The sequence below is a fragment of the Emys orbicularis genome, chromosome 1 (assembly GCF_028017835.1).
Source record: "Emys orbicularis isolate rEmyOrb1 chromosome 1, rEmyOrb1.hap1, whole genome shotgun sequence".
Classification (NCBI taxonomy): Eukaryota; Metazoa; Chordata; order Testudines; family Emydidae; genus Emys; species Emys orbicularis.
In genome coordinates this window covers 215317918-215345793 of record NC_088683.1, presented here as the reverse complement: position 1 = coordinate 215345793, position 27876 = coordinate 215317918, and the positions used below count along the sequence as shown (strand labels likewise).

Here is a 27876-nt window from a genome sequence, read left to right as displayed (position 1 = left end):
GGACAATAGCAACTCTCTTTGATGATGTATGGGGCAATATTAAAAGGCCCTAGAAGGAGCAGTGTCCAGCCTGCCTAAGTTGAAAAAAAGTTAGCATAGAGGAGGTCATTTGAGAATGGTCAGATCAGATGTAAAAGAAGGAGGGAAACTGAAAAGATATGAGGGATCCTGAAGGTAAATTAGAAATCTTGTCAATTTCAGTTTAGGCTGAAACTTGAAAATGCTGTTTTCTAGAAGTTAGGAACCTAAATACCTTTGTGGATGTTGGCCTTGGCTCATACAGTTTGCAGTGATTTTGTTTGGAAAACAGTTTTTAATACAAATGTGTTTGTAAATAAAAATACAATTATGGTACTCAAAATATAGTTCCTAATTTAAAACCCCATTTCTAAGTCATTTTTTAAAATTATACTTCATTTTAAAATGCGAATGAATTTTTTTATAAAACAAACACCACCCAGCTTGGGCCTCATGCCTCAGAATGGACTCTGGGTCATCAAGAAAAACTTCATACATTATCACATGTTACTGTAGACAAAAAGAGATAGGGAGCAGACACACATGGTAACTAATGCGAGTCATAAGATTGCCTGATCATCAAAGAGGTCAGATGACATGGTACAAAGAACTAAGTTTCAGTGGTTTCTGGGGTGATCAGAATCCAGACTGGTTCTTGTTCATAGCTGGCTAGTGCATAATATGTATGCATATACTCAGCACTGCCAAACCCTAGCATTCACTAACCATGAGTCAGGTATCCCAAAATCATGAGATTGCAAAATATATATATTTATATTTTCACATTCTCTTTACTTGCCTCATAATTCCTGAACTTTCAGGATGTACCTAGGGCACATTTTCAAGCTTTTCTCCATAGCCATGTGGGTTACAAACTTACTTTAAAAAAAATGAATGCTGAAATGCTCACATAATCTCCTGACTCCAGGAACTGGGGCTTTAAGTAAAAGACCAACTATCATGAGGCTTGCAATAAAATCATGGGAGTTGGCAACAGTGCATATTGTATTGGGCTGTAACTATTACGGTGCCCTGCTTAAAGAAAAATATAGCAATCTATACTCTAAAAGTCCGTGTACAGTACCTAGAATGAGCAGGTCCTGGCCCATAACTAAGGCTGCTAAATTCTACTGCAATATAAATAATATAATAAAAAGATGTGTTTGCTGCTGATTCTGCTTTCATTTCAGTATTTTTTTAAACTAATAGTTAAAGAGGAAGCCTAGTAACAGAAGTTTTGTCAAGGAAACAAATGTTTTTATACTTTATTATATTATTAATTTTTTTTTTTTATTATTACACATTACCTGATTGCATCTAAGGCTGCTATATTTGTATTCAAGGACAAACTGAAATACTCTTGTCACTACTGAGCTTGGAACTGGAGCAGTTGTAGTCCTGCCATTGATTTCAGTGGACTTTGGACTGGGCCCTTTTATTGCCAGTTCACATTGCATTCTATAGCTTTAAAATACTGCTGCCAAATGTTGAGGGAACAAATGACTGTATGTATACGAGCCTTAATTTTCCTTCTCTCTGTAAAAAGCAACAGAGAGTCCTGTGGCACCTTTAAGACTAACAGATGTATTGGAGCATAAGCTTTCGTGGGTGAATGCCCACTTCGTCAGACGCATGCAGGGCCGGCTCCAGGCACCAGCCCACCAAGCATGTGCTTGGGGCGGCGCCTGGAGGGGGGCGGCACGGCGGGGCGCTCCGGCCCGAGAGCTGGGCCGCAGCAGGCTCGCCGCCCTCCCCCCGGCGCTCCGGCCGGTCGGGGAGAGCGGAGAGCCGCGGTGGGCTCGCCGCCCTCCTCCCGGCGCTCTGGCTTTTGCCTAGGGCGGCAAAAAAGCCAGAGCCAGCCCTGAACGCATGTAATGGAAGTTTCCAGAGGCAGGTATAAATATGCAGGCAAGAATCAGTATGGAGATAACGAGGTTGTCTGTGGTACTGATACACCCTCCCGCCAACCTCCATCACTGTAGTATCTGAGTACTTCATAATCATTAATGTCTTTATTTTGCCTCACAACACCCCTATGAGGTAGGGAAGTATTATTATCTCCACTTCCCAGATGAGGAACTGAGAAATTAATGGCCAGATTTTCAAAGGTATTTAGGTGCCTAATGACAGAGAGAGGTGTCTAATGGGATTTTTAAAAATCCTTAAGAAGGTTAGGTGTCTAACTCTCATTTTATTTCAATGGGAGTTAAGCACCTAATCAGCTTAGGTACTTTGAACATCTGGCCCCAAATTGAGATGCCAAGGTCACACAGGAGATCTGTAGCAGAATAGGCAACTGAATCCAGCAGGTCTCTCAAATCCCAGCCTAACCCCCTAACCACTGGACCATTCTGCCTCTTTGATTAAATTATTTTCTCTGCTGTCAGCAATACTTCACTATGAGAGGGCAAAAAATAAAGCAGATTTCCTTGCAAAAACACTTTAGCAATTTATAGAGCATTGCCCCAACTACTTTGAGCATATGCCATGTCCCCTTGCCTTCTCCATAGAGAATATCAAAGAAGCAGTGAGAGACAAGGTTGGTGAGGTGATAGCTTTTATTGGCCCAACTTCTGTTGGTGAAGGACGAGCTTTTGAGCTACACAGAGCTTCTTCAGCATTTTACCCTCCAACAGAAGTTGGGCCAATAAAAGATTTATTTCACTCACCTTGTTTCTCTAATATTCTGGGACTAACAAAGCTAGAACAACACTGTACACAAAGAAACCTATAGGCCATTAAACAAAAAGACAACATGTTTCTTGTTGATTACTTAGGAAGCTTTAGAAAGGTTTGGACTAGTTTATGGGATCATTACAAAATAATAAACAAATGTGATCATGAAAAACAGAAAATTGGAACAAGATTAAAAAACAAAGAAATGAGGATCAATTCTTCTTCTAAAGTCAATGGGAAAACACTCCCATTATTTTCAGTTGAGGCAAGATAAAACCAAAGTTGCCAAGAATATATGAAGCTTCTAGCTGAGTTTCTGAATGTAGCGGATAAAAAAATGGGATCAAAGGAGCACATTTTTCAGTATCATAATTCACCAAGTATAGGGTGACCATACGTCCCATTTTTGGCCAGGACAGTCCATTTTTTATGTCCTGTCCCAATAATCCTGTCTTTTTTGGCAAAAGTGGGCATTTGTCCCGTTTGCTTTTGCCAACTTGATCAGTTGGCAAGAGCAAACAGAATGCCCACTTTTGCCAAAAAAGTATGCGGAGGAATGTGCGGGGTGGGGGGAGGCGAGTGGCGATGCCAGCCCCATGCAGGCAGGGCTCAGACAAGCGGTGATCATGCTCCAGCCTCGCAAGGGGGTGGGAGGGTGGCGGCCAGGGCTCTGGCGAGCAGCTTGGGCCAGCCTTGCAGACAGGGAGGGGGGCGCCTGGGGCTAGCCCCGTGCAGTGTCCCATTTTCCCTTTAGGAAATATGGTCACCCTAACCAAATCTTGTAAGCAGCTTAAGTTGAAGGGGTAAATTTCCAGAGACAAACAAAATGATTAAACTCTTTAACCTCATTGAGAAGCTTACATGTAGAGCACCGTGGCACAATTTGAAAGTTTACTCCTAAAAGGCAAACAATTTTAGAATACACCTCTACCCCGATATAACACGACCCGATATAACATGAATTTGGATATAATGCAGTAAAGCAGCGCTCCAGGGGGGCGGGGCTGCACACTCCGGCGGATCAAAGCAAGTTCGATATAACGTAGTTTCACCTATAACGCGGTAAGATTTTTTGGCTCCCAAGGACAGCATTATATCGGGGTAGAGGTGTACTTAAAAATAAATTTAGCTGCTCCACATTCTTCTTAGTTTTATCCATCATCTTACTCTCGTGTACAAATACCTAATAGCATGGCATTGTTAAGAAATAACATTGATACTGCCGTAATGTAATGGTTCCTCATGCAAACGCACAATGAGTTGAGCAACTGACCTTGTGAGAAACATCTATCTGTAGAATCTGAATAAGGGGAGATTCAACCTCAGCTCTGAGCTGGCTCAAATTTCACAACTAGGAAAATGCAAGATAAGGTTGCCTCATCATGATACTACCTTTGCTCTCTCCCTGAAGCATATAAGGCATTCTCTGCTTCATGTAACTTCAGATCAGTTGACTTTGCTTCCGGGACTAAGGCAACTTTCATTCTAAAAGAAAATGCTCTTTAATTTGCGGAACCTGCTCAATGCTGCAACTTTAAGAAAGAGCAGCAAGCAACTGGTGCAACATTTTCGGTAAGTGTAACATTTAGATTTGTCCTTCAGTTAGCAACATTGAATCATAAACCTGGAAACTAAAGTAATGAGTTCTGTAGAGAGATCAGTATCTCAGCTAAAGGTCTCCTTCAGTGTTCTTAGAGCTGTTTTGCCCTTTGTTTTCAGGCAGCAGACTGTAATTCCACATGAGAGTGGAGGGTTTTTATCCTTTCACTTTTCAGTCCTTGTGGAATCATGTTAAATTCTTTGCAAATGGGTTAGCAGCACACACTGAAATATTTGTTTGTTCTTAAATTCAATTAATCTCTGGAGGTACCATCATCACGTATCATAAACACCCAGTCACATATCTGAATATAATGTAAGGGACTGTAATTTCTACAGACAAGTATTTTGATCAAATACTGAAGGGGAAAATTCTCCCTTCGCAGCTTCACAGTGAATCTCAGCCTTAGTGTTCTGCTCTCTCGCCATATAATCCGTGCATGCAGGAAGAGCATAATACCAGGGTCAAGACTAACCATGGAGATCTGAGAGCAGCACTTCGCTGTAATTGTTTCAACAGTGTAGATTTGGCATCTCATGTGGGCCTCTGAAAAATACATCTATGACAATATTTAATTACACTGTTTTCAATCCTTGTCACAACTTGAGGAACAAGTTAAAATTAGAGACTTAGGGCTTGACGCTGCATCATTGAGATCTTTGGATGTTTTGACATTGACTCCAATGGGAACAGGATGTAACAAGTTTTAAGTGTTCAAAAACTGTATGCAAGGGTTACATACGCACAGATCCCATTAAACCATAAAAGTCATTTTCATTTGTCTTCTTTCTCCTTTGGACCAGTTTGAAAATGTTTTCTGAGCTCTCTGATTTATTCGTTCCCCCATATGAAGAATGCCCTGTAGTAGTCCAGCTTTGCATATGCATTGCTGGTGACTAGCAAAATATTGCTTTGGTTAGCAAACTTGATGTGGAAGTCATTATGGGGAAATAACTACAGTGGCTCCCCTTTCTCAAATGTGGCCACCTAATTTAATTGGGCTCTCTATGCTATTTTTACAGTCTCACTTTTTGAGCCATAACTACCCTCTAAATCGGATTATAAGGGAGACTATGTTAACACAACCATTACAAACTTAAGATATCACCATAAGCTCTGATCAATGCCAGCTAACCAAATGATGGTTTAGAGCTCAAGGAAGTCAACCAGTTATTATAATGATTGAAGGAAATTGCCATTCCCATTCAAAAAGAAAAAAAGTATTTGGCTCATGATTTTTTTCATTACACTTTAATTTTGCTTCCCTGTATACCAACTGCCACTAGTATTTATTTGGTCAGTAATGCCTCATTTGAAAAGACACTGGCGGCCCTGAAAGGAACACTACACATTGCTGACGACCATAGCTAATAAATCTTGGAGAGCAGTATGGGTCATGCAGAATTTGGCTGAAATTTTTTTAGGGCTGGAAACAATAAAATGTTAGAGACAACTCAGTGAGGGAGAGTGGAGTGACTGAGCAGCAAGAGGTTGCAGAGCCATAGAAGTAGAACTAATGCATGGGCCCCAAAGTCTGGTGACATTTAACATTAGGCTTCAGATGATCTGCTAAAAACCTGGAAGTCAAATAATTGAATATTTCCATTTGCTCCCCAGAGCCATTCAGAAAAAAGCAAACAAACAAACAAACAAACAAAACCCATGCCATCTCTTTATGTTCCAATCAGTTCAGTGACCTGCTCACCCTGCCCTAATCTAAAAAAAGGGAAACAATTAAGAAACAACGTTTTCTTACAGTATATATCCATAAAAGTTAGAAGCAGAATCACATTTAAGTTGTTATTTAGTCTGCCTTGCTATTTTATTTTTCATGAGATTGTGAAGACTACCCAATACATATGAAGGCTCAAAGTCAAATCTGCTCTTCAGCGCCCAGGTATATGTCAGTGTGTATCTTGTAATATCAGCTAGAGCACTTGAACATACATGCAAGTCAAGGATTTTGCTGGTTATACCATACCTGTATGGGTTGCAAGGATAGCACTGAGTGCTTTGTGTGATTTTTAGTTGTTTTCTTAGTTATTCAATTTTAAATTTTATTTTATTGCTTTATTTTTATAGTATTTTATTTTTAAGTTTTGCTAGACAAAGCTATAGATCTTGTTAGCCCACAAAACCTATCCCTTCAGAAATATCTCGCTAAGAACAACAGAACATATAGATTTAAAAATTAGGATCTACTAGTCTGTTGGTTAACAAATGTTGTGAACTTCAAAGAGCCCGATTTCCAAAGGGATTTAGGCATCTAGATATATGGCTAGGCATCTAGTGGGATTTACAAAATCTCCTAACCATGAGAGTTAGGTGCTTTTGTATATTGCACTAGATCACTAACTATTAGAGCTGGCAGGAAAATGGAATTTCTCTCCCAGTGGAAAATTTCCATGTTTTGGAGAGAAAAAATTGTTCCAAGTCAGGGCAAAGTAAAAAAAAAATCAAAAATATTCTGGAGAGGAAAATTCTGAAAAATTCCTTTCTGGGAGAACCAGAAATGGGAGCTTTCAGCTTGCTCCTGGCTGCCTGACTCCCAGGGCAGCTGCCTCTTTGTGTTGCCTGACTCCTCAAAGCGCTGTCTGCTTGCAGATTTAGGAAGCTCCAGGTGGCAGCTGCCCAGCAGGCTGGGGAGCCTGGGCTAGCAGGAAACTAGGCAGGTTGGTTTCTATGGAAAGTTTCAATGGACTTAGTACCTTCCTGCAGAATGTTTCCACAAAGCAGCATTTTCTGGAGAAAAAGTTCTGTCAGAAATTTTTCAACCAGCTCTACTACACACGTCTTTGGGTGCCTTTGTAAACCTGGCTCAGAGCTACTAAAATACAACTAATAGATGTTTGTTACTAAGAAAATGTAAAATAATTATGGGTGAGGTTTCCAAAAGTGCTCCAGGTTGGCCTTACTCTGCTCCCATGGAAGTCAGTGAGTGTTTTACCATTGACTTCGCACAGTTATACCAATGCTTCTGAAAATTCCATCCTATAACAACCCATCAGTGTCAGATTTAAAAAATAATATGGGCTACTCTAGGGTGACCATATGTCCTGTTTAGGCTGGGACAGTTCCTTTTTTAAGCCCTGTCAGTTGGCAAGAGCAAATGGGACAAATGCCCCCTTTTGACAAAAAAGTGGGGTGCGGCTGAACGTGTGAGGGGACAAGCGGTGATGCCAGCCCTATATAAGGGGGGGAGGCAGGGCTCAAGCAAGCAGCCATGCCAGCCCCCAGCCTTGCACAGAGGGGGCAGACAGGGCTCGCACGCAGTGATGCCAGCCTTGTGCAGGTATGGGTGCTCGGGCCAGCCCTGGGTGGGGGGTGTAGGGGGACTTGGGCAAATGGCTCAGGACAGACCCATGGGGGTTGGGGGGTGCTCAGGCTAGCCCCACATGGTGTCCCATTTTCTCTTTGGTAAATACCATCATAAGGCTACTCTTATTCCTGGTCTCTATGCCATACATATCCCCTGAAACAAACTTCCACATTTGGGGGGGGTGGGGGTGAGGAAAACAATAAAACAATCCAGTCTGATGCTGCAGTTATTTCATATGCAAAACTCCCTGATGTCAACAGGTGTTGTGTGTGAATGTGCAGAATGAGTGCAGGATCAGGCCCAGATGCTAGTGCACAGTACTAACCACTTCTGACCAGGTATAAATCTTTTTGAAGCTTCTGAATCTTTTTAAATAGGAAAGTTTTCAATTGACATTCCTGTGCCAACTTTGGTGGAATCTCTTTTTGTGCTAGATCCTCCACCCACTGACATCCATGGGTGTTCTGCAATTGACTTTAGTGGGAGCAAGGTTGCAGCATATATCTTTAATGGCTAGAGTAGCCTCTTTGGGAATAGTTTTCCTTGCCCCTGGGGATAAGAACCAGGTTAGCTTAGCGGTGGATCCAGTGGTGACCCAGCGCCTCCCTGCCGCCCACCACCCCTCTGTATGACAGCATATAGTGAATCCCAATAGGTTGGGCTTTATGCCACGCAGGGCAACTGCCCCACATCCTGCCCCTACTTGTGCAGCTACTGCATCATTTCCACTGCAAAGAAGCCCTCTGCACCAAAGGAGTTGAGGACAGAATTTATCTGATGGAGCAAACATTTTTAAAGGGGTCAGTAATAAAACAGTGTTTCGAATGGATATTTTCAGTTATAGGGAGAACTACTGCTTCTTGGGTTGAAAACGTGACAGACTATGAGATCTGTCATATTTGCACATGAAGATTTAAGAACTGCAGTGTCTGTGTGTGGTACCACAACTTAAGGTCTGGAACCTTATGTGTGCAGAGTTCCATGTCCTGCCTATGCCAGAGGGATTGTAGAAAAAGAGTCCCACTATTTTGACATGATGGTAAAGACAGAAAAAGCCACCAGAGCTTCATATGGCACTGGTGCTCCCATTCAGCTCAACTGCTAGTAGCACTCCTGGGAATTTTTTTTCTGAAATTCCTGGCCTCAAAGACTTGTCAGCTGGAAGCAGTTGCAACTGAGCATTGGCTTGGAGGTATTTGCAAATAAAACCCCACCAACTCCATTCATTTATTACTTTATTCTTCTTGGTGTTTTGACTCTGATCTAATTAAAGTCACTGCAGTTAATGAGAAAGACATACTTGGCTTAGGACCTTCTAAACTTTAGAACTAGTGAAGTGCAAGTTGTGTTACAATAAAGAGGGTTGCAGATATAATCAGTCCCTGTTTAGCAGAGAAAGGGTTAAATTACCCATCAGTCTCCATTATTTGGTTTAAGGTTATAGAATATTGGCTTTACTCGGTTGTTTGATCAAGTCATGTGCCATCTAAGATAATATGCACTTTGCAGTGTCACTTCTGCGGGAGACTATAAATATTCCATTTCATCTGGTTCTGGAATGAGCCCTCAAACCTACCCGCTCTCATCAAATATTGAGCAATGAGCTGCTGGATTCTCTTAGTGGCAATATCAGTTTCTGGAAATGAATTTGAAAATGTGTGCGTGTGGCTCACAAATCAAACTTTATTTATATCCATAGGAGCAGTCCTGGGCCAGCACCCCAGAGCTGGGACTGGGAAAAAGAGCACAGGGAGCCATCTTGCCCCAACTCTTTGCAGCCCTGTTCAAAACAAGCGACAATGCAGCCTTAAGTGTTTAACCCGACCCTGAGTGGTTTTCTACATTTGGGTTTATTTGATTATATAACCCAGATACAAATACTAGAAGTTATAAGAAACAAAATCAGTTTCATGGATGATAATAAGAGAGATGGTTACAATGGTGATTAATATAGCGAACAGTGCAGTGTTGTGGCTGTGTGAGATAGGGTGACCAGATGTCCCGATTTTATAGGGACAGTCCCGATTTTGGGGGCTTTTTCTTATACAGGCACCTAGGACCCCCCCATCCCCGTCCTGATTTTTTACACTTGCTATCTGGTCACCCTAGTGTGAGATGAAAAGTCACAAACTAATTATCACAGGCCATGAAGGTTATCTTGCTGCGTCAAATGATAGTAGTGAAAGAGGGTTAGCTGGTTGTACATTAGCTTTAGCATGCGTAACATATTAATACCCAATGACAAAGAGCCTGTTTTTGTTGTAGGTCTGGGCAACCAACTCAAACTAATGTTAATCTGAAAGGTCGTGACCTCCTAACTCTGCAAAGTTACACAGCGGAAGAAATAAAGTATTTGCTATGGACGGCATCAGATTTGAAACAAAGAATAAAGGACAAGGGAGAGGTATGTAAAATTTCAATTAAAATCCATTTTGCTTGTTCAGTCACTCAGCTCACCAAATCAAGATTGTCATACAAGATAATGTGAATCAGCAACTAAACTGGCTTGTCCTAAACAACCACTTCAACCCTTAATTAGTGTAAATTGTATACATCAAATGAAGGGCCAGCCAGTAAAAGGCAAAATGTTGTTCTTTGGATGAAGTAGGGGATTTATGCTGTTCAAAAGTGTGTACCCCTTATCTAATTCCCTGTTACTGGATATTCCCAATGATTTTAGTTGGGCTATAAGCAGAAGTAAAGGTTTACAGGAATAGGAGCATTATTCTGTATGTAGTGTAGGAGCAAGATAAGAATCAGAGATCTCTTTCATTTGTTTAAAACAACAAAACAAAAAAATGTAGATGCTTTTTGCCCCTAGAACTTTCTGTTTCTCCCAAACTCTTCCCAATGCTAGTGATGACTTTGGAGGGGCAGGGGATTAGAAATGATACAATGACTGCTTTTATTACTAATTTCCTACAGCCATTAAACTGTGAAGCAAATATTAGATAATGAATAATGAGTGAACAATTTTCCAAATCCCTTTCCGTTCTTGTTTTTCAGTATTTGCCTTTGTTGCAAGGAAAATCTTTAGCCATGATTTTTGAGAAAAGAAGTACCCGAACAAGATTATCCACAGAAACAGGTAAATCTAGACAAAACCATGTTATAACAAATATTTTCTCTGCAGAGTACATTTGTCCATATCACGAAAGCATTACTTAATCATGTAGTTAGCAGTTTCTACTCAGAAGACATCGGAGGTTGGAGAGCAGCAAGGATGAAAGTCAAGTCTGAGGAGAATGGCAGTTTACTCAACAGTGTGAGCAGTGTCTTTTTCTGTTATGCCTCATTAATACTACAGGCACATCTCTTTGATCACTAAAATCCCCCAGGGTCAACTCTAAATAAGTTAGAACTGAAATAAAACAACAGAAAGCAGAAGGTTTTCATGATGTAAGTTTCATGCCATATTAGCTAGCTGTACACTTTCCCTTCACTCATTTTAGCAAGTAACACCAATTTAATTCTGCACAGGCTGTCATAACTAACATCTTTCTAATGTATTATGCATGACTGTTGTCAATCTCAAGGCTTGTCTACATGGAAACTTAGTGTGCGGTAAGCCAGGATGTGAACACAAGCCTGCCATGTGTTAAGTCACCATGTAGACCCTTCGTCTGTGCACTACAGGTTCCGTAGTGTGCTTTGACATACTGTTGTTTGACACAGCGGTATGCCAGAGCACAATATGGAATTTTTAGTGAGTGGCAGCAAGGTCCCTACAACTAGTTAGTGTGCAGAAAGCTAGTGTACTGTCCATTCACACACTGGCTTGCTGCACACTCAGGCTCCATGTAGACAAGCCCTCAGAGTATGTATTTAGACTGAGAATCATAATTTAAATTAGAGAAAAACCCCATGACTACCTCTAGAGAAACAAACTTGGGATGGGATGGAGAAACGGGGATATTGGCCTAATAATACCAGGCACCGTAGACATGGATGCTAAAAGAATAAACACATACATAATTCTACTCATGTACGTAGCAGATGCTTACATGTTTGCAGGATTGGGACCATAATATTTTTGCACAGACCTAACCATTCTAACTTTGCATCCAATAAATCATTTAGGATTGGTGTCTTCTTTATGAAGACATTTATACCCACCAGGTGGGGAAATCTTTGCTCTTCCCACATTTACGCTGAAGTAAACTGTACTGGGCCCAACCTCCCTCAAGTAGAATTGTCCCATGCAAGGGACAGGTAACTTTGTAAGGCTCCTCTCACTGAGTTTTATCCAGATTTCTCTGTAAGAAGCAAGGGAGAACACAGGAAGAAGGGAAGGAAGGAACAGACTGTTCTGCTCTCAAGTCTGAAGATTCCCCCAAAATACATATGAATCTTAAGCAATTTGTGGCGCCACAGGTGTCCGCATGGAGGTCCTGTGTCTTCCTGCTGGCTCTATGGTCCTCTCTACTCCTCCTTCCAGATCACGATCAGCATAGCTTCAGAGGGGTTTCAACCCCTGACCAATGTACCAACAACTCCCGTTAAGGTCAGCCATCCCCCTTATACATCAGACCTCCTAGAGCCACCTAGTGTTGGTCTCCTGCACTTGTGTACCAGGCACATGTCAGACTGTTCCCTGCACTCCCTCCTCCGTCTAGCACAGATACGGGCATCATGTTGCCCTTTGCTTCTAAGATCTGGCCTCCACAGCAGATTCAAGTATTCCCCCTCCCTCCACCTCCATGGTAATTCTGTACATCCCAGCTGCTATTTAAGGTGAAATGGCAGCTTCCTCTGAAATCATAACAAATGCCTCACACTCCTGTGTTGTGAAATAAATTCATTTCCTACCAATTTTCTAAAGTGTAAGTGAGGCCTACAATGGTTATTTGCAAGACTTCAGAGGCACACATTATCTCTAATGGCATTTCTCAGGCACAAATCACCCTGAGGTCTTGAAAAAGGTCACGTGTGTCCCAAGGCTTTGATAATCTGTCCTCATGGATTTGCGTAAGCAAACATTACAACACTCCATGAAGCTGGTGGACAATTGAGCTGGAAATGACTGTATTTCACTATTGCACAGTGCAATATCTAAGAGAAAACTGGTGTGTGTTAACATTGTGGAAATGTTAAAAAAAATAAAAAGAGATTCTTCCATTTTCATATCTTTAAAGAACTCAGTTCTTGAAAAATAAATACATGTTAATTTGCAATGCTATATGAGAGCATATTTTACATTTGTAGTTCATCCAACATGTATTATTTCTAACTCAATATTCTGATGGGATTTGAAATGTAATGGAGAAATGGTGTCCTTGTGAACAAATACAATCTTGATGTTAATTTGATACGGAAGATTTCTAGTACATGTATTATTTTAGCATGTTATTAAGATTAAAACTATTAGTGTACGTTAAGAATTGTCAGTAACTTTCAGTGTTTGTAAAATAAACCCATTTTTTTCAGAGCCTACCAAATTTATTACTATCACTTCCTATTACTGTGGGAAGTGTCATCTGTTTGCAGTCACAGTCCCATACACATCATCCTTGTATGTTGAAAAAAGGGCATTCCACATGGTCATATATTGTCTGTAAAATAAAGTTTCCCCTCTGTCATGGTATAAAGGTGAATGCCATCCTATGTTTCCATTAGATCTAGCATAAATCATACCGCCTCTCAATCATGCCCTGCCTCCCCAATTGTAACTGCACTTAAATATCAGTGAACTGACTGGTAGTAAATAATGCCATTCTACAGACACTGAAATATGGACAATATGCTGCAAGTTTGAAATAGGGGAGGGACACACAAATAATACTCAAAGTTGAGGGTAACTTCAGATATATTCTGGCATGTCATGAGACCCAGGGCCTGATTCCTCTATAGTGGAATACCACTATTGACTAGAAAGGACTTACTCCCAATTCACACCAGTGTGAAAGAAAAGTGAGGTCCATAATGGTATAAACACACCATGTACATATATTCACACAAAGTTATATCATCCTAATGGATGAGTGAAACATATCAGGGAATACACTACCTGGCATTTAGAGTGCCCAGTAGTGGATACTGTCTAAACTGGCTATACTACTGTCATAACTATAAAGGGAAGGGTAACAGCCCTCCTGTGTACAGTACTATAAAATCCCTCCTGGCCAGAGACTCCAAAATCCTTTTACCTGTAAAGGGTTAAGAAGCTCGGGTAACCTGGCTGACACCTGACCCAAAGGGCCAATAAGGGGACAAGATACTTTCAAATCTTGGTGGGGGGAAGGCTTTTGTTTGTGCTCTTTGTTTTGGGGGTTGTTCGCTCTTGGGACTGAGAGGGACCAGACATCAATCCAGGCTCTCCAAATCTTTCTGAACAAGTCTCTCATATTTCAAACTTGTAAGTAAACAGCCAGGCAAGGCGTATTAGTTTTTAATCTTTGTTTTCTCAACTTGTAAATGTACCTTTTTGCTAGAGCGTTTATCTCTGTTTGCTGTAACTTTGAACCTAAGGCTAGAGGGGATTCCTCTGGGCTAGGGTTACCATATTTCAGCAAGCAAAAAAGAGGACGGGAGGAGCCCCGCCCCCATCCTGCCCTGGCCCCGCCCCATCCTGCCATGGCCCCGCCCCATCCTGCCCTGGCCCCGCCCCTGCCCCTCCCACTTCCCCCCCTCAGAACCCCCAACCCTCCCCCTGCTCCTTGTCCCCTGACTGCCCCCTCCTGGGACCGCTGCCCCTAACTGCCCCCCAGGACTCCACCCCCTACCTAAGCCTCCCTGCCTCTTGTCCTCTGACTGCCCCCTCCTAAGACCCCCCCCAAATGCCCCCCAGGACCGTACCCCCTACCTGTACCCTGACTGCCCCAACCCTTATCCACACCCCCACCCCCAGACAGACCCCCGGGACTCCCACGCCCCATCCAACCACTCCCCACCCCCTGACAGCCCCCCCAGAACTCCTAACCCTCCCCCCCGCTCCTTGTCCCCTGACTGCCTCCTCCTGGGACCCCTGCTCCTAACTGCCCTCCAGAACCCCACCCCCTACCTAAGCCTCCCTGTTCCTTGTCCCCTAACTGCCCCCTCCTAAGACCCCCCCCCTAAATGCCCCCCAGGACCCTACCCCCTACCTGTACCCTGACTGGCCAAAACCTTATCCACACCCCCACCCCCAGAAAGCCCCCCCTGAACGCCCGACCCCCCTCCTGTCTCATGACTGCCCCCTCCAGAACCTCCCTGCCCTTCTCTGACCCCCTGGCCCCCTTGTTGTTGGCCTTCGCCTAACGTCTCTGTGAACTTGCTCAGGAACGGCCTGAGCTGCTCGTCCCGGCACTCTGGGGAGCGGGGGAGGAGCTCCAGACTGCCGGAGGCGATCTGCGAATGCAGGGAGGGAGGGAGGGAGTGAGCTCTGCTGCATGGGGGAGGAGGGGCTCTCTCTGGCTGTCGGAGCCCCATGTAAGTGGCACCATCCAGCCGGCTGCCCTGTTAGCCGCGCGCGCTCTGCATGCGCGCGGGGGGGGGGGGGGGGGGGAGAGGGGGAGTCCGGACATTTACAAATTCCCCCCGGACGCTATTTTTAGATCAAAAAGCTGGACATGTCCGGGGGAATCCGGACGAATGGTAACCCTACTCTGGGCTCTTTAAGTTTGATTACCCTGTAAAGTTATTTTCCATCCTGATTTTACAGAGATGATTTTTATCTTTTTCTTTAATTAAAAGTCTTCTTTTTAAGAACCTGATTGATTTTTCCTTGTTTTAAGATCCAAGGGGTTTGGATCTTGATCCACCAGGAGTTGGTGGGAGAAAGGAGGGGGATGGTTAATTTCTCCTTGTTTTAAGATCCAAGGGGTTTGGATCTGTATTCACCAGGGAATTGGTGAAGGGTCTCTCAAGGCTACCCAGGGAAGGGAATTAGCACTTTGGGAGTGGTGGCAGCGGACCAGATCTAAGCTGGTAGTTAAGCTTAGAAGTTTTCATGCAGGCCCCCACATTTGTACCCTAAAGTTCAAAGTGGGGAAGCAGCCTTGACAACTACCAAGGCAGATTACTTTGGTACCTTATTATCCTCTTCCAAAGCTATCCTTAAAAAATAGTCATTAGGTTTCAGACTGCAGCCCTTAGGAATGTTCCCCTAATTGCTGCTAAGTAGAGCTTTTAATTTTAAATCTTTAAAATGCATTTTCTACACTACATGCCAAATTCTGTCAGGCAGTGGCAGCCAACTCACAGTCAGAAGTGGAAGAACAATGAGGAAATTGTCGACTCAGAGAGACTATTCCTCAGGCCCTCCATGATAGGAGCAAGTTGTTGGGGTCTGTGGGGGAGGATCTCAGCCCAAGACTCAACAATGATAGGCATGCACAACTCTTTGCACCAATTATTCATAATCTTGGTAGAAATGGATTGCATAGGTGGACTCTATATAAGGCAACAAAAACAATCACTGTTTTTGCAGTATATTTGCACCAGGCTGGGGAGTAGTCATACCTCTTCCACCAGTGTACTGGAATGTGGTCCTTGGATGTCCAGCCTTGACTTCTCATTTTGTAACAAGCCCCCAGATAACTTCTTATAGGAGATTGTAACCAGGTGGTCATTTTACTGAGTGCCCCCTCATAGGTAGGAGTCACTTTGCAGGCACCCTACTCTGTAAGCCCCTTCTCACAGGCCCCTTAAGAACACCACATACATAATCTCTCTTTTGGTCAACAGCAGCTCCCCCCAGGGTTGGTTTAATTACAGAAATGGTTCAAGCAGTCTTCAAAATCCCCCAGATAAAGTCCATAGCCATAACACAAAGGTCAATACAGTATTCACCCTTGTTCTTCTGCTACACACAGAACTCTTCCTCTAGTCCCAGCCTACTCCACCCAGAGCTGCCAATCCCCATCTTTCTGACTGGAGTGCAGCCCTCTGGCCATGGCTTCATTCTTCTGTCAGCACTAGCCTGTACTTTCCCAACAACCCTGTATCAATCCAATACTTTCCTACAAGCACCTTTCTTATTTCATGAACTTTCTCCCCTTCACGCTAGCCACCTGCTGCCCTTTATAGGAAACTATCTGATTCCACAAAGGGCTGCATCTTTAGTAATCAGGGTTGGGTAGCCCCAGGCCTTCCAGCCCTTAAAGGGGAAAACCACTCTGCTAGATGTTGAGTGGTTTTAAGAAGGATTTGTGGGACCTACAGGGACATGTTCTGCTCTGACTTATGCTCCATGAAATGTCACCGAAGTGTATATTTTACAAAAGGCACACATGTTGCTCTATGAACATATGCTTTGCCTCCTACACACATGTCTTTGCTTCCTTTTTAAAACTGGCCACAGTGAGAAGCATGTGCATGGCTTCATCACCTGTCTCTACTTTCCAGCATGAGCTCGGATCCTCACGATAGTTGTTTTGTTTTAACTACTAATATTCACCCCGAGATCAATCATTTGTAAAGAACAATAGTTGTGGTGTTATCCTTTTAATATTTAATATGCTTGCAAAAGCATGTGAAAAGCTGTAGTAATGGCAATGCCTGCACTGCTATCTGCTGCTGAGAACAAAGCTGATCTACTTTAAACTTCCTTAAGGTTTAACAAAGCAACAGTTTCCCAGCACCTTTTGGATCACAGCTTCCCAGACAAGAGGGTCTTAACTCTTCTATTGTTTATGTGGCCCTCTCTTCACCCCAAATGAAAAATAATGTCATCTGAAAATGCTGTGTTTAAACTACTTAGCATATGTGCAATGTGCCTCAGGTGGCATGTGACCAGGATTCATCACCAAATTTGGTCCACTGGTTGGATCCTTAGCTACCCCTGCCCGGGCCAAGTACTGACCAGGAGTGTGACATGAACGCTGATCCATGTTCCCCTCTAAATTACTGAAGAGGTGTTTTCCACTCCAGAGGATAGCAGATTACCGTGACAATGCTGATCTGCCTGTGGGATGCTATGATGATACTAGGGTTTGTTTGGTTACTTCCTATAATCAAAATGGGAGATGGGAAGACCTGCTAGATCACCCAGTCCATTCTCCTGTTCTCTAGTGAATGAAATTTACCCCAGTGCAGAGGGAGCCTGACAAGGGCACTTAAGCCCAGTTTAATCCCTTAGGCCCAGACCTTCAGCTGCACCAGAGCTACAGTCACTGCGTCTGAGCAGTTGGGGCATAAATATGGCTTTAAACCAGCCTTGTGCTCCCTCAAGCATCTCATTTAGAACACTGTCAGAGTGGGGCTAAATTATGCCCATCTGCAACAGCCCCCACAGCAACACTCCAGCCAGGCCTCCTCTACCCAGACTGTGCCCAACATGCCTTCTATGCTGAGGCTAGGAAGGCAAGTGGCATAGGGCGATTTTCCCTTATGTTGGGATAATTCTCAACCAGCTCTTTAAGATAGCTATCACACACTGGAGCAGTGAAAAGCAGGCAGAACAGAGGCCAGGATCTGGCCCATAAGGTAAAAATCACATCAGTGCAGAGGCCCAGTACTTAAGTCCCACTTAAAATGGCACATAGGTCTTATGCCTGCACAGGAGTGAATTTCATCCTTAGGGCCTGATCCTAATCTCCCTTAAACTAGATGTATACACATGTGTACCTTCACTAAGATCAGTGGCTATAAACTAGTGTGAGAAAAGAATAACCCAGCCCTTAATGTGGGGATTCAGTGATGGTTATTACCATGCATGAACTTGCATGGATTTTGCCTTGAACATAGGTCTGAAGTGATATCTAGAGGCCTTTAGGAGGGCTGTCTGTACTTGAATGGATTTCACCCTACTGTGCATTTACCAGTGTTTTGTGAAGTCTGGAATTAAATGTCCCAAACAAGGGGGTGCCTCTCTTACTGCTGTTGTTGTTGCAAATACCTGTTCTCTGGGATTTATTTTTAAATCTCAAATTGTAACCATTCAGATTGTGTTTTGTTTTTAATCTTTGCAGGGTTTGCTCTCCTTGGGGGACATCCTTGTTTCCTTACAACCCAGGACATACATTTGGGTATTAACGAGAGTCTCACAGATACAGCACGGTTGGTAAAATATCATGGGATTGTTTTACATATGTGAAAGTGGTAGATCTGGCTGAAATTGGTGAGAAAATGTGAAATAAAAACACCAGGTTGGCGATAACTTTTTGCATGATTTTAGACTCCCCAAGTATTTATTTTCCATGAAATTTCAAAGGCACCCAACATTCTCCACATTTTCGCAGTTTGCAAAATTCACTTGTCACCTTTTTGCATTTTTTCCATCCAGTGGGGGTGAATTAAGCCCTTGGATTCTTCCCCGAGCCCCACTCCATTCTATAGGAAGTTGACCAGAGCTTTAAAAACCACAGAAGTGTGAGGCTATTTCTTGCAGATGCTGTCACTTTGCCTTGCTCCCCATTAAGCCTTTATTAATGACTCATCCAATCTGGAGTATTGTGCTGCTTTCTAAGAAGCCCCTCTGCAGTTTAAGATTAATATGTCAGTGCTCAGATGCTCCAAGGTTAGTACCTTTCAAAAGGTCCTTTCTGCTCCATCGAAAGACACACAACCTCAGGCTTGTCAAGCTCAATTCAAGAAACACAATCAGCGAGCTGTGGTTTTTTCTCTCCTGCTGACTATGTTCTTTGTGGTCGTTAGCTGGAGTGATTGTTTCTCAATACTGCATTGCTTTTCCCTCTGCAATGAAATCCAAGGAAAACATAAGAAAAAGGCCAAACTTTTGGACATTTTAGAGTGTCCTTTTCCACCTTCATCTGTTGAAGGAGAGTGGATATGGGGCAGTGATGATAGAAAGTCAGGCTTGCAGTCTCTTCAGGCTGGAGGACACTTAGCTCACTCTCCTCCTGTGTCCCACTAAACACACAATATTGAAGACACCAGAATATACATTAATTGTAATTAATGTTAACATGTTTTAGTTAAAGCCCCACCCAATGGCTTGCTTTGGTAGCTATACGTGTAGGTTTCTAACGCCCATTGAATGATGGGAGCTGCAGAGAGTGGCAGCCTAAGCTGTCAGTGAGGCACAGTACAGTCTCAGGTTCCATCTCTGGGTTGTTCCTTTGTTCAGTCCTACTTCATCTCCCTTCTATTTGAATTCAAATGCTACAATGGGATTCAACCTCATTTCCCCAAAGTGACTTTCTTTCTACACCTAAGAATGTTGCCTCAAATGAAGCTGCTAGAGCAGCTATTGTTATATGCAGGTAGGCCATTTAAACTTACCAGACCACATTCATCCCTACTGTAACTCCAGTGACATTAGGGACAGGGAAGTATTACAAGAAAAGGGGGAGAGCTTCCCCTGCTCTATTAAAGGCAGATGGAGAGCTCCTCCCCCCCTCAAGAGAGCACTGTTCTCCGAGCCCCTTCCCGCCTGCTGTTTTCTTACTGGCTAGCAGTAAAGTGAGAACACACCATTTAAGAGGGTTTGAAAAGCAAGCAGCAGGAGATAGTTGAGAAGCTTGGGAGAGGGAAAGGGGATCAGATGGACACAAAAATCACAATGGCAGCTGGGAGATATTTGCCAAAGCTAGAATGTGAAGACTACATCTGATTGAGGCAAAGGTGAGGGGATTTAAAGAGGGACTGGATGGGGTCAGAGCAAAGATATTTGCAGCTGCACTTTGGATGGACTGAGAAGATGGATGGACTGATGCCAGAGAAGAAAGGTTGCAGTAATTCAAATGAGAATTGTTTAGAGTGGGGCTAAAGGTTGTTGCTTAAGGAATGGATGGATTTTGGAGAAGGGCAGGATGTGGTGGCAGCATGAAGGTAGGAGGGTCAAAGGAAAGAGAGAAGTGGAGGATGGCCTCCAGCCTGCAAACCAAACTGACAGGGAGGGTAGGGAAGTTGCCAAAGCTGATAGAGGGAGGAAGAAGGGATGGTTTGGCAGGGAAAATGAGGAGTATAGACTTTTGCTATTAGCAACTGGTTCCAGGGACAGGGGGGAAAGGGTGAGAGTACCCCCCACCACTTAAGAGAGCCATCCCCAGGCAATACCGCACCAGAAAAACACAGACCCTGTATTTAGTTTGGAGGCTGTTGGTCATTTACTGACCTGGCAGGCAGGCTGCTCTACATAACAAAGATGTTCTGATAAATACAGTGGGCCTGCTCCTGCTCTGAATGAAGTCAATAGCAAAATCCTTTCTGACTTCCCCAGGAGCAGGACTGAGCTATTCACACAAAGAACAAATGAAATATTGCGAGTCACCTCTCTAGTAGTGCTTGTGCATGTTTTATTAGCATATAGGTAGGTACCAGTATAGAAGCCTGGTTCAAGGAGCATGAAAATAAACAGACAATAAAAAACAAGGAATACTGGAGTTTTAACGAGTCTGGAGAATATTTCAAATAATTACAGCTTCATACCTAGGGCTCCAAAGGCTTAGAAATAGTAGAGGCTGAGGCTTAACGTAAAGGGGGATAGAGGGCTGTAAAAGGCCCACAGGTTTTATTATAGTTGAAATACAGCCCCATTGCAGGTCAGTGTTTGTCAGTGTTTCCACTGAGAACACATTTTAGTGACTTGTAATTTGGCCATAACAAAGCTCCTCTGTGCTGTGTAATAGCTCTTAAAGACAGACACTTACACAATAACAGAGTTCTAGCCTATGAAGGGTCTTTAACATTTTTACTGCTGCTTAGCGTGTCCGATATATTAGGCAAACTGAAACACTGGCAGCATTCCATGTACCTGGTATGCCATATTCTTCTACTGTGACATCAATGCATGCCAGCACACATCACGGCAGCACCGATGCTGAGCTGCGGCAGTGGCACTGAAGCAGTCAGTCATTAAACTTGATAGTCCACTGAGATTATCAGGGGTCACTTCCTACATTTGTGTGGGATAGGCTTGCACCCTTGACCTACCCACCACTTATACAAGAACAAATATGCCCCAAAGCCATTTTAACAACCCCACTATTGACTTGGTAGCATTGAATTAGAAAATTAAACCATTTATTCAATAAACATTTTTAAACAATAGGGATATACATTTTGGATGGAAACACTTCCCTATCTCCTTGGTTCTTTGGGAGCTGTTACATGAGTCTGCACTATTGCCACACCCAGTGCTCCCAAATCTCAAGATTAGCTTCAAAATCACGAGATTTTTAAAAAAATAACTGAAGTTCTTTTTCTTTGCCTTTTGGTTTTTGAGCCTTTAAGGTGCACTTGGGTCATATTTTCAAGCTTTCCTCCACACCCATCAGGGCTAGAAACTTAAAGTTTAAAATGAAAGTTGAGGTTCACACATAATCACGTCTGCAGTATCTGGGGGCTTTAAGAAAAACACCAGACATTTCAAAACTCACAAAAATCATAAGAGTTACATTGATTTAGTATCAACATAGGAATTCTGGTAACTTCGCCAGATACAGGGTAACCACTGATAGTCAGCCCCAGAGTCATGGGCCTTGCCCCTCCAATTGTCTTCAGAAACTCAGACACCCTAATTGGCCCCAGCTTCTCTCAAGATGACTCTGATTCAGTCCAAGTCTCTCTTTCTGGGCAAACCCAGCTGTCTGCTATTTCTTTCAAATTAGCTTCAGCCTGATTCAGTTATGGGTGAGTCTGGTTTTCTCTCAGGCCAGCTCCAGCTTCCTGGTGACTTCAGTCTGGTCAAGATTCTAACAGGACCTTCAGTTCGGCTTTCTAGCAGCGTAATAAAGGTGTGTTTGACACCATAATGCTGGTAAGAGCAATGACCTTTATTTCCTGGCTCCAGTTCTGTGACATGAGTCAGGGTTATAAGGTGATACCTTAATCATAAGGCACACAGTCAGTATTCACTGATTCCAGTACTCACTGCAGTGGCTCTCTTTTCAATAGGTTAGGCAAGAAATCTAGCATCAGGCCATGTTATGGCTGAGTTCCCTGTAGCTACCTTACATTGAAAGGGATCCATCTTCTTGAAGCTCTTTATCAGTCATATGGTGACTAGTTTGCATAAAACCACATTTCCCCTAGATACCCATCCAAGGTAGATTAAACAAAAGTAACACCTTTATAACTTGTTAGCTAGAAAAAAATAATGGCACAGACAGCAACCTTACAGATTATCCTGTTCAGTTCTTCCTCTTTACCTATATAGGTGGCATCAATGATTTCCCTTAATGGGAATCTTATCTGAATAAGGAATGTTTGACTTCAGTTGGAAGAACAATATCATTGACTTCAATGAGAGACCTGCCTGTGTAAGGACTCTGACACTGGGACCTATCTTTCCAGAGGAGTCAGCAATCCACCAATTGTAAGAGCATTCCTGTGACACTTTAGGGTTCAACCGAGGCCTGCCTTGCAACTGTGGGTGCCTGAAATGCTATGCTATGCTATGCTGCTGGGGTTCCCAGATCTGATGCCACCCGGTAACACCCTGGCTCCCACTGCTCAGTTACTTTTTGCAGAGTGACCCCAACACCCGCCCAGTCCTGAATTTCCCCGAAAACATCTGCCCTGCAGTGTCCAGCCCTCTCACTGAACCCTGTCGGAAGTTATTGAAGTGTTTTGCTCCTTTAAAGAGACAATACACTGCAGCCTCTTAATTTAACTTGGGTTAACACACCCTGCACTGAATTGGTTTATAGTCAAAGTAAAACAAGTTTATTTAAGAAAAGGACATAGGTTTAAGTGATACCAAGTATAAGGAATAAAGATAGGTTACATACAAACAAAAATAAAAATATGCTTCTATGACTAAAACCTTATTTAACTAATTAGACTCTTGTTCAAAGAAGTTTCTCACTAAGTCTCTTTTCCAGCATAGGTGACCAGAACCCTTTACAGAGCTCAGTTCCTTTGTTTCGTCAGGTGAAAGATGCCAGAATGGCTTTTTCTCTCTCTTTATATCCTCCCAAAGTTCATTGACGCTGCTTCAAGAGCCAGGAAGCCTTGCTGGGAACTCAGCTTGCTGTGTCCACCAGGGAGCTGACACCATGTTCATTTTTGCGGTCTCCTGCCCCTGTTGTGATAGTTAAGAGGCTATCTCCCCAGCTCCCTAGGTTGATGGCTTTGTTTCCCTCTTATGTAAATGTAGCTTCATTGTCTCTGACAGACAACCAGGCTGGGCAGACAAGCAAATACACATTCCTTTTCTTAGGGCAGACTGGGCGTATGCACTGCTTGCCAAACACATTTTAAGAATCTAATTCTAGTGCATATTTATAACTGTTTGTACACATTCTGCATATACACCACATGATGATTTTCGGGACCAGTGTGAAACCAATTTGTGTATGATACCTTACATGACACTTTTTAGGTACAGATTATGACAACTGTGGGAGATGCAGTGAGTGTGCCAGGCCTGACAAGAGTTGCTGACAGAGTAATGAACCACCAATGGCCTCTGTGTCACAGTTCCATACCCTTCTGTTCACAGTTTTGTCTATTTGGTTTTAAGATGCTACTAGAGAACATTAAAACATACAAAAGAATTCAAAAGAATAATACTTGAGGGCCTGATTACTTCCACAAAAGCAGAGAATTGCAAAGCTAAGCATCCGATTTCATGCTAGATTCGCCTAAAAATATCCATATGACATAGAAAATGCAGTGCTCTCATAGCAGACTCATCCCTGAAACTCTACTTCCAAGGCACAAAACCATGAGCTGTAGCTAGAGTGCCAGTAATGAATGCCAAATGTCTTTATCCCTGTCATTTAATTTAGAACCTTGATGCCACTTTAATAGTGTTACTGTGTGTGTCACAAAATATAATTATTTATATATGTTACACATTAGGATGGTACTGTTGTTCTTTACACCTTTTGAGTTGAATCCCTATCATTTTATATTAACAAACAATCGCCTCTGTTACCTGCACATTTATTAATGTTGCATCATTAGTTCTGCTTTAGTGACAATCAAAAATGAAATAGAAAATCATTGAATGGGGTTGTGTGTGGAGCAAGAATTTCCTTTTACTTCTTACAGCTTGTTAAATGTCTGCATTTTAGTGGATTATGCAGATATCGTATATTATTCAGGCAACTGGAAAAAATTTATTCATTACCACCACTTATTAATATTTATACATTGCACATTGAAGAATAAAGTAGCGATATATTTATGATGTTTGACTTTGATATCTTTTGCTTTACCATAGGGTGCTGTCTAGCATGACAAATGCAGTCTTGGCCAGAGTTTATAAACAATCTGATCTGGACTTGTTGGCGAAAGAAGCCTCAATCCCAATAGTCAATGGATTGTCTGATTCATACCATCCTATCCAGATTTTAGCTGATTACCTTACACTCCAGGTAATAATACCCTTCTCTTTATAATAACACAGCTTTTAGAAAACTAATCAGTCTTGCTAAATATTGGGAAAAGCCCTATTCCAAGCAGTTTATCCTTAGATGTTTTGAGATGGAACTGATAAGTAATTTGGAATATGTGTTGATATTAGAGGCCCCCATTGGACAATACACTTTAAGCAATTGAGTAGTCCCATCAATTTATGTAGGAATGAAGTTAAGCTTATAATTAAATTACTTGCTGGATTGAGCCCATGGTGCAAAAAAAAATGTGCAGGGTGCTTTACAGATTAAGATAATGGTGAGGTCCTGTCCCCACTGAAGTCAATGAGAGATTTGCAATGGAGACAGTTTTTCATTCTGAAGTCTTTGCCCTACCCTGTTTATAGTTGAGACTGAGACCTTGTCTATATTAGAAAGGTACACTAGTTTAAAAATCAATCTAGTTAAACTTGTGTAAGTCCTTAATGAGGATACATTAAACCTTGCTTATACTGAGAAGGAATGAATTAGGATCATATTTTGTTGTTCTGATTTTAATATAGTATTTTATGTGATAACTATATAACATTGTACACATACAAGGCCAGATCCTCAGCCAATGCAAATCAATGTAGTTTTACTGAAGTTAATAGAGCTATGCCAATTTACAACCAGGTGAAGAACTGGCTTATAAAATTCATCAGTACATTGTAGGGCTGGATGAAAATTTTGGCAAATGCTTCCTTACTTTCTGAATGAATAGAAACTATTTTGTATGGATGTGATTGAGAGACAACTAAGGGAGGATATGATAGAAGTCTATAAAATCAAGACTGGTGTGGAGAAAGTAAATAAGGAACTGTTATTTACTCCTTCTCATAACACAAGAACTAGGGGTCACCAAATGAAATTAATAGGCAGCAAGTTTAAAACAAACAAAAGGAAGTATTTCTTCACACCATTCCACAGGTCGACTGTGCATTCCTTGCCAGAGGATTTTGTGAAGGCCAAGACTATAACAGGGTTCAAAAAAGAACTAGATACGTTCATGGAGGATAGGCCCATCAGTGGTTTTAGCCAGGATGGGCACGGATGGTGTCCCTAGCCTCTGTTTGCCAGAAGCAGGGAATGGGCGACAGGGGATGTATCACTTGATAATTACCTGTTCTGTTCATTCCCTCTGGGGCACCTGGCATTGGCCACTGTCGGCAGACAGGATACTGGGCTATATGGACCTTTGGTCTGACCCAGTATGGCCGTTCTTATGTTCTTATCCATTTCCTAGATCATTCCGTCATCTCTCAGCCTGTGAAGGCCCAAATGTAGGAGAGTATGTGGCAAATACCCAGAATGAGGGGGAGAAAAAATTATTCATGCAGGAAACTTTATATGCTGTGAGGCTCATTCCTTTAGTGCAGTGATACTCAGACCTCAGTGGTTCAGGAGCCAAATTAGCAATCAACATTACCCAAAAGCGCCCCAGTAGTGTGAATTCATTGTTTCATTTACTATGGTACTATGTAGTCATATTTAAACAGTATGATGGGAAATATTTCATTTTTATATAGATATATATTATTCTCACAGCAAATTGACTGACCAAGTATTACTATTTTATCAACTACAATTGGTTAATAACATAGTAAAAGCATCCTGACTGGTTAATAATTAAGTCAAACTGTTTTAATATGTGCTGCAAAGAGCCACAGGAGACACGTTATGTGTTGTTTACGACTCAGGACCCTCAGTCTGAGTATCACTGCTTTAGCATAAATGACTCCTACATTTGATGACCTTGTTTTTGTTAGAAGTCATCTTCAGCTATAAAAGTGAGGGGACACCAAGTCTTTATGGAACAGAGGTAACCTCGGGACTGAAATGAGTCATCCCTCAGAATGAGGTACACTTGAGAGAGATGCATTCAGCCAGCCTTTGTATGAAGCTTAATTTATGTAAGGCAGTGAGTCATAACTAGAACTTTGGAAATGATAAAAAGTCATTTGTTTCATTTAAATGCTGAGTGTAATTATAAAACAGTTTCATCTGGCCTTTTATTTTTTGTCTCATAAACACTCTACCTATTAGCACTTATTTTCCCACCAGAGATTAGCAAGTTTTCAATAGTCATATATGACTCATATGTTTTATATAACGGTATTAATATTCCCTACTTACCAGCTGCGCTGCCATTCACTACTGCACTGTCACCTGTACTCTGGGATGCCTTTCTGATGGAGCTTAGAAAGCACGCAGTATTAACTTCCATGTTTCTTTCTGACTTCACTTCTGTGGTTTGGAGAGAAAAACATGACATATAGGTAGCTGGTTCCTGACTCCCATTTTCTGCACAGCCCTGCCCTGTGTTTTTCTGGGAGACGTTAGAGCAGAGGTGGGAAAACTACGGCCCATGGGCCACATCCGGCCTGCGGGACCATCCTGCCTGGCCCTTGAGCTCCCGGCCCCTCCCCCGCAGCCACGCCGCCGTGCGGGCAGCACTCTGGGTGGTGGGTCTGCGAGCTCCTGCCAAGCAGCGCAGCAGCGTGTCTAGCTCTGGCCTGGCGGCGTGACTGCCAGACATGCTGCTCTGAGCAGCATGGTAAGGGGGCTGGAGGGGGTTGGATAAGGGGCGGGGAGTCCCGGGGGGCAGTCAGCGGACAGGGAGCAGCGGGCGGTTGGATGGGGCAAAGGTTCTGTGGTGGCAGGGGCGGTCAGGGGATGGGGAATGGGGGGGTTGGATAGGCGTGGGGTCCTGGAAAGCCTGTCAGGGGGCGGAGGGTGTGGATAGGGGTCGGGTGACTGGGAGCAGGGGGGCTGGATAGGGGTTGAGGTCCCAGGGGGTGGTTAGGAGCAGGGGTCCCAGTAGGGGGCGGTTAGGGGACAAGGAGCAGGGGGAGTTGGATGGGTTGGAGGTTCTAAGGGGGACAGTGAGGGGGCGGGAAGTGGGAGGGGGCTGTTTGGAGGGCACAGCCTTCCCTACCTGGCCCTCCATACAGTTTTGCAACCCCAATGTGGCCCTCGGGGCAAAAAGTTTGCCCACCCCTGGGTTACAGGTAGATAGATAGGATGAGATTTTGTGT

At 43.0% G+C, this 27876-nt stretch overlaps 1 protein-coding gene across 1 annotated transcript in view; it reads left to right on the top strand.

Moving 5' to 3' along the window:
* Nucleotides 1-4189: 4189 nt before the first annotated feature.
* Nucleotides 4190-27876, top strand: part of OTC (ornithine transcarbamylase) — a 37502-nt gene continuing 13815 nt past the window's right edge. Inside the window, exons 1-5 of the mRNA XM_065423371.1 lie at nucleotides 4190-4266; nucleotides 9879-10017; nucleotides 10620-10701; nucleotides 18503-18590; nucleotides 24667-24820. Coding sequence (XP_065279443.1) covers nucleotides 4190-4266; nucleotides 9879-10017; nucleotides 10620-10701; nucleotides 18503-18590; nucleotides 24667-24820 — 540 coding nt within the window. The remainder of the gene's footprint in view (nucleotides 4267-9878; nucleotides 10018-10619; nucleotides 10702-18502; nucleotides 18591-24666; nucleotides 24821-27876) is intronic.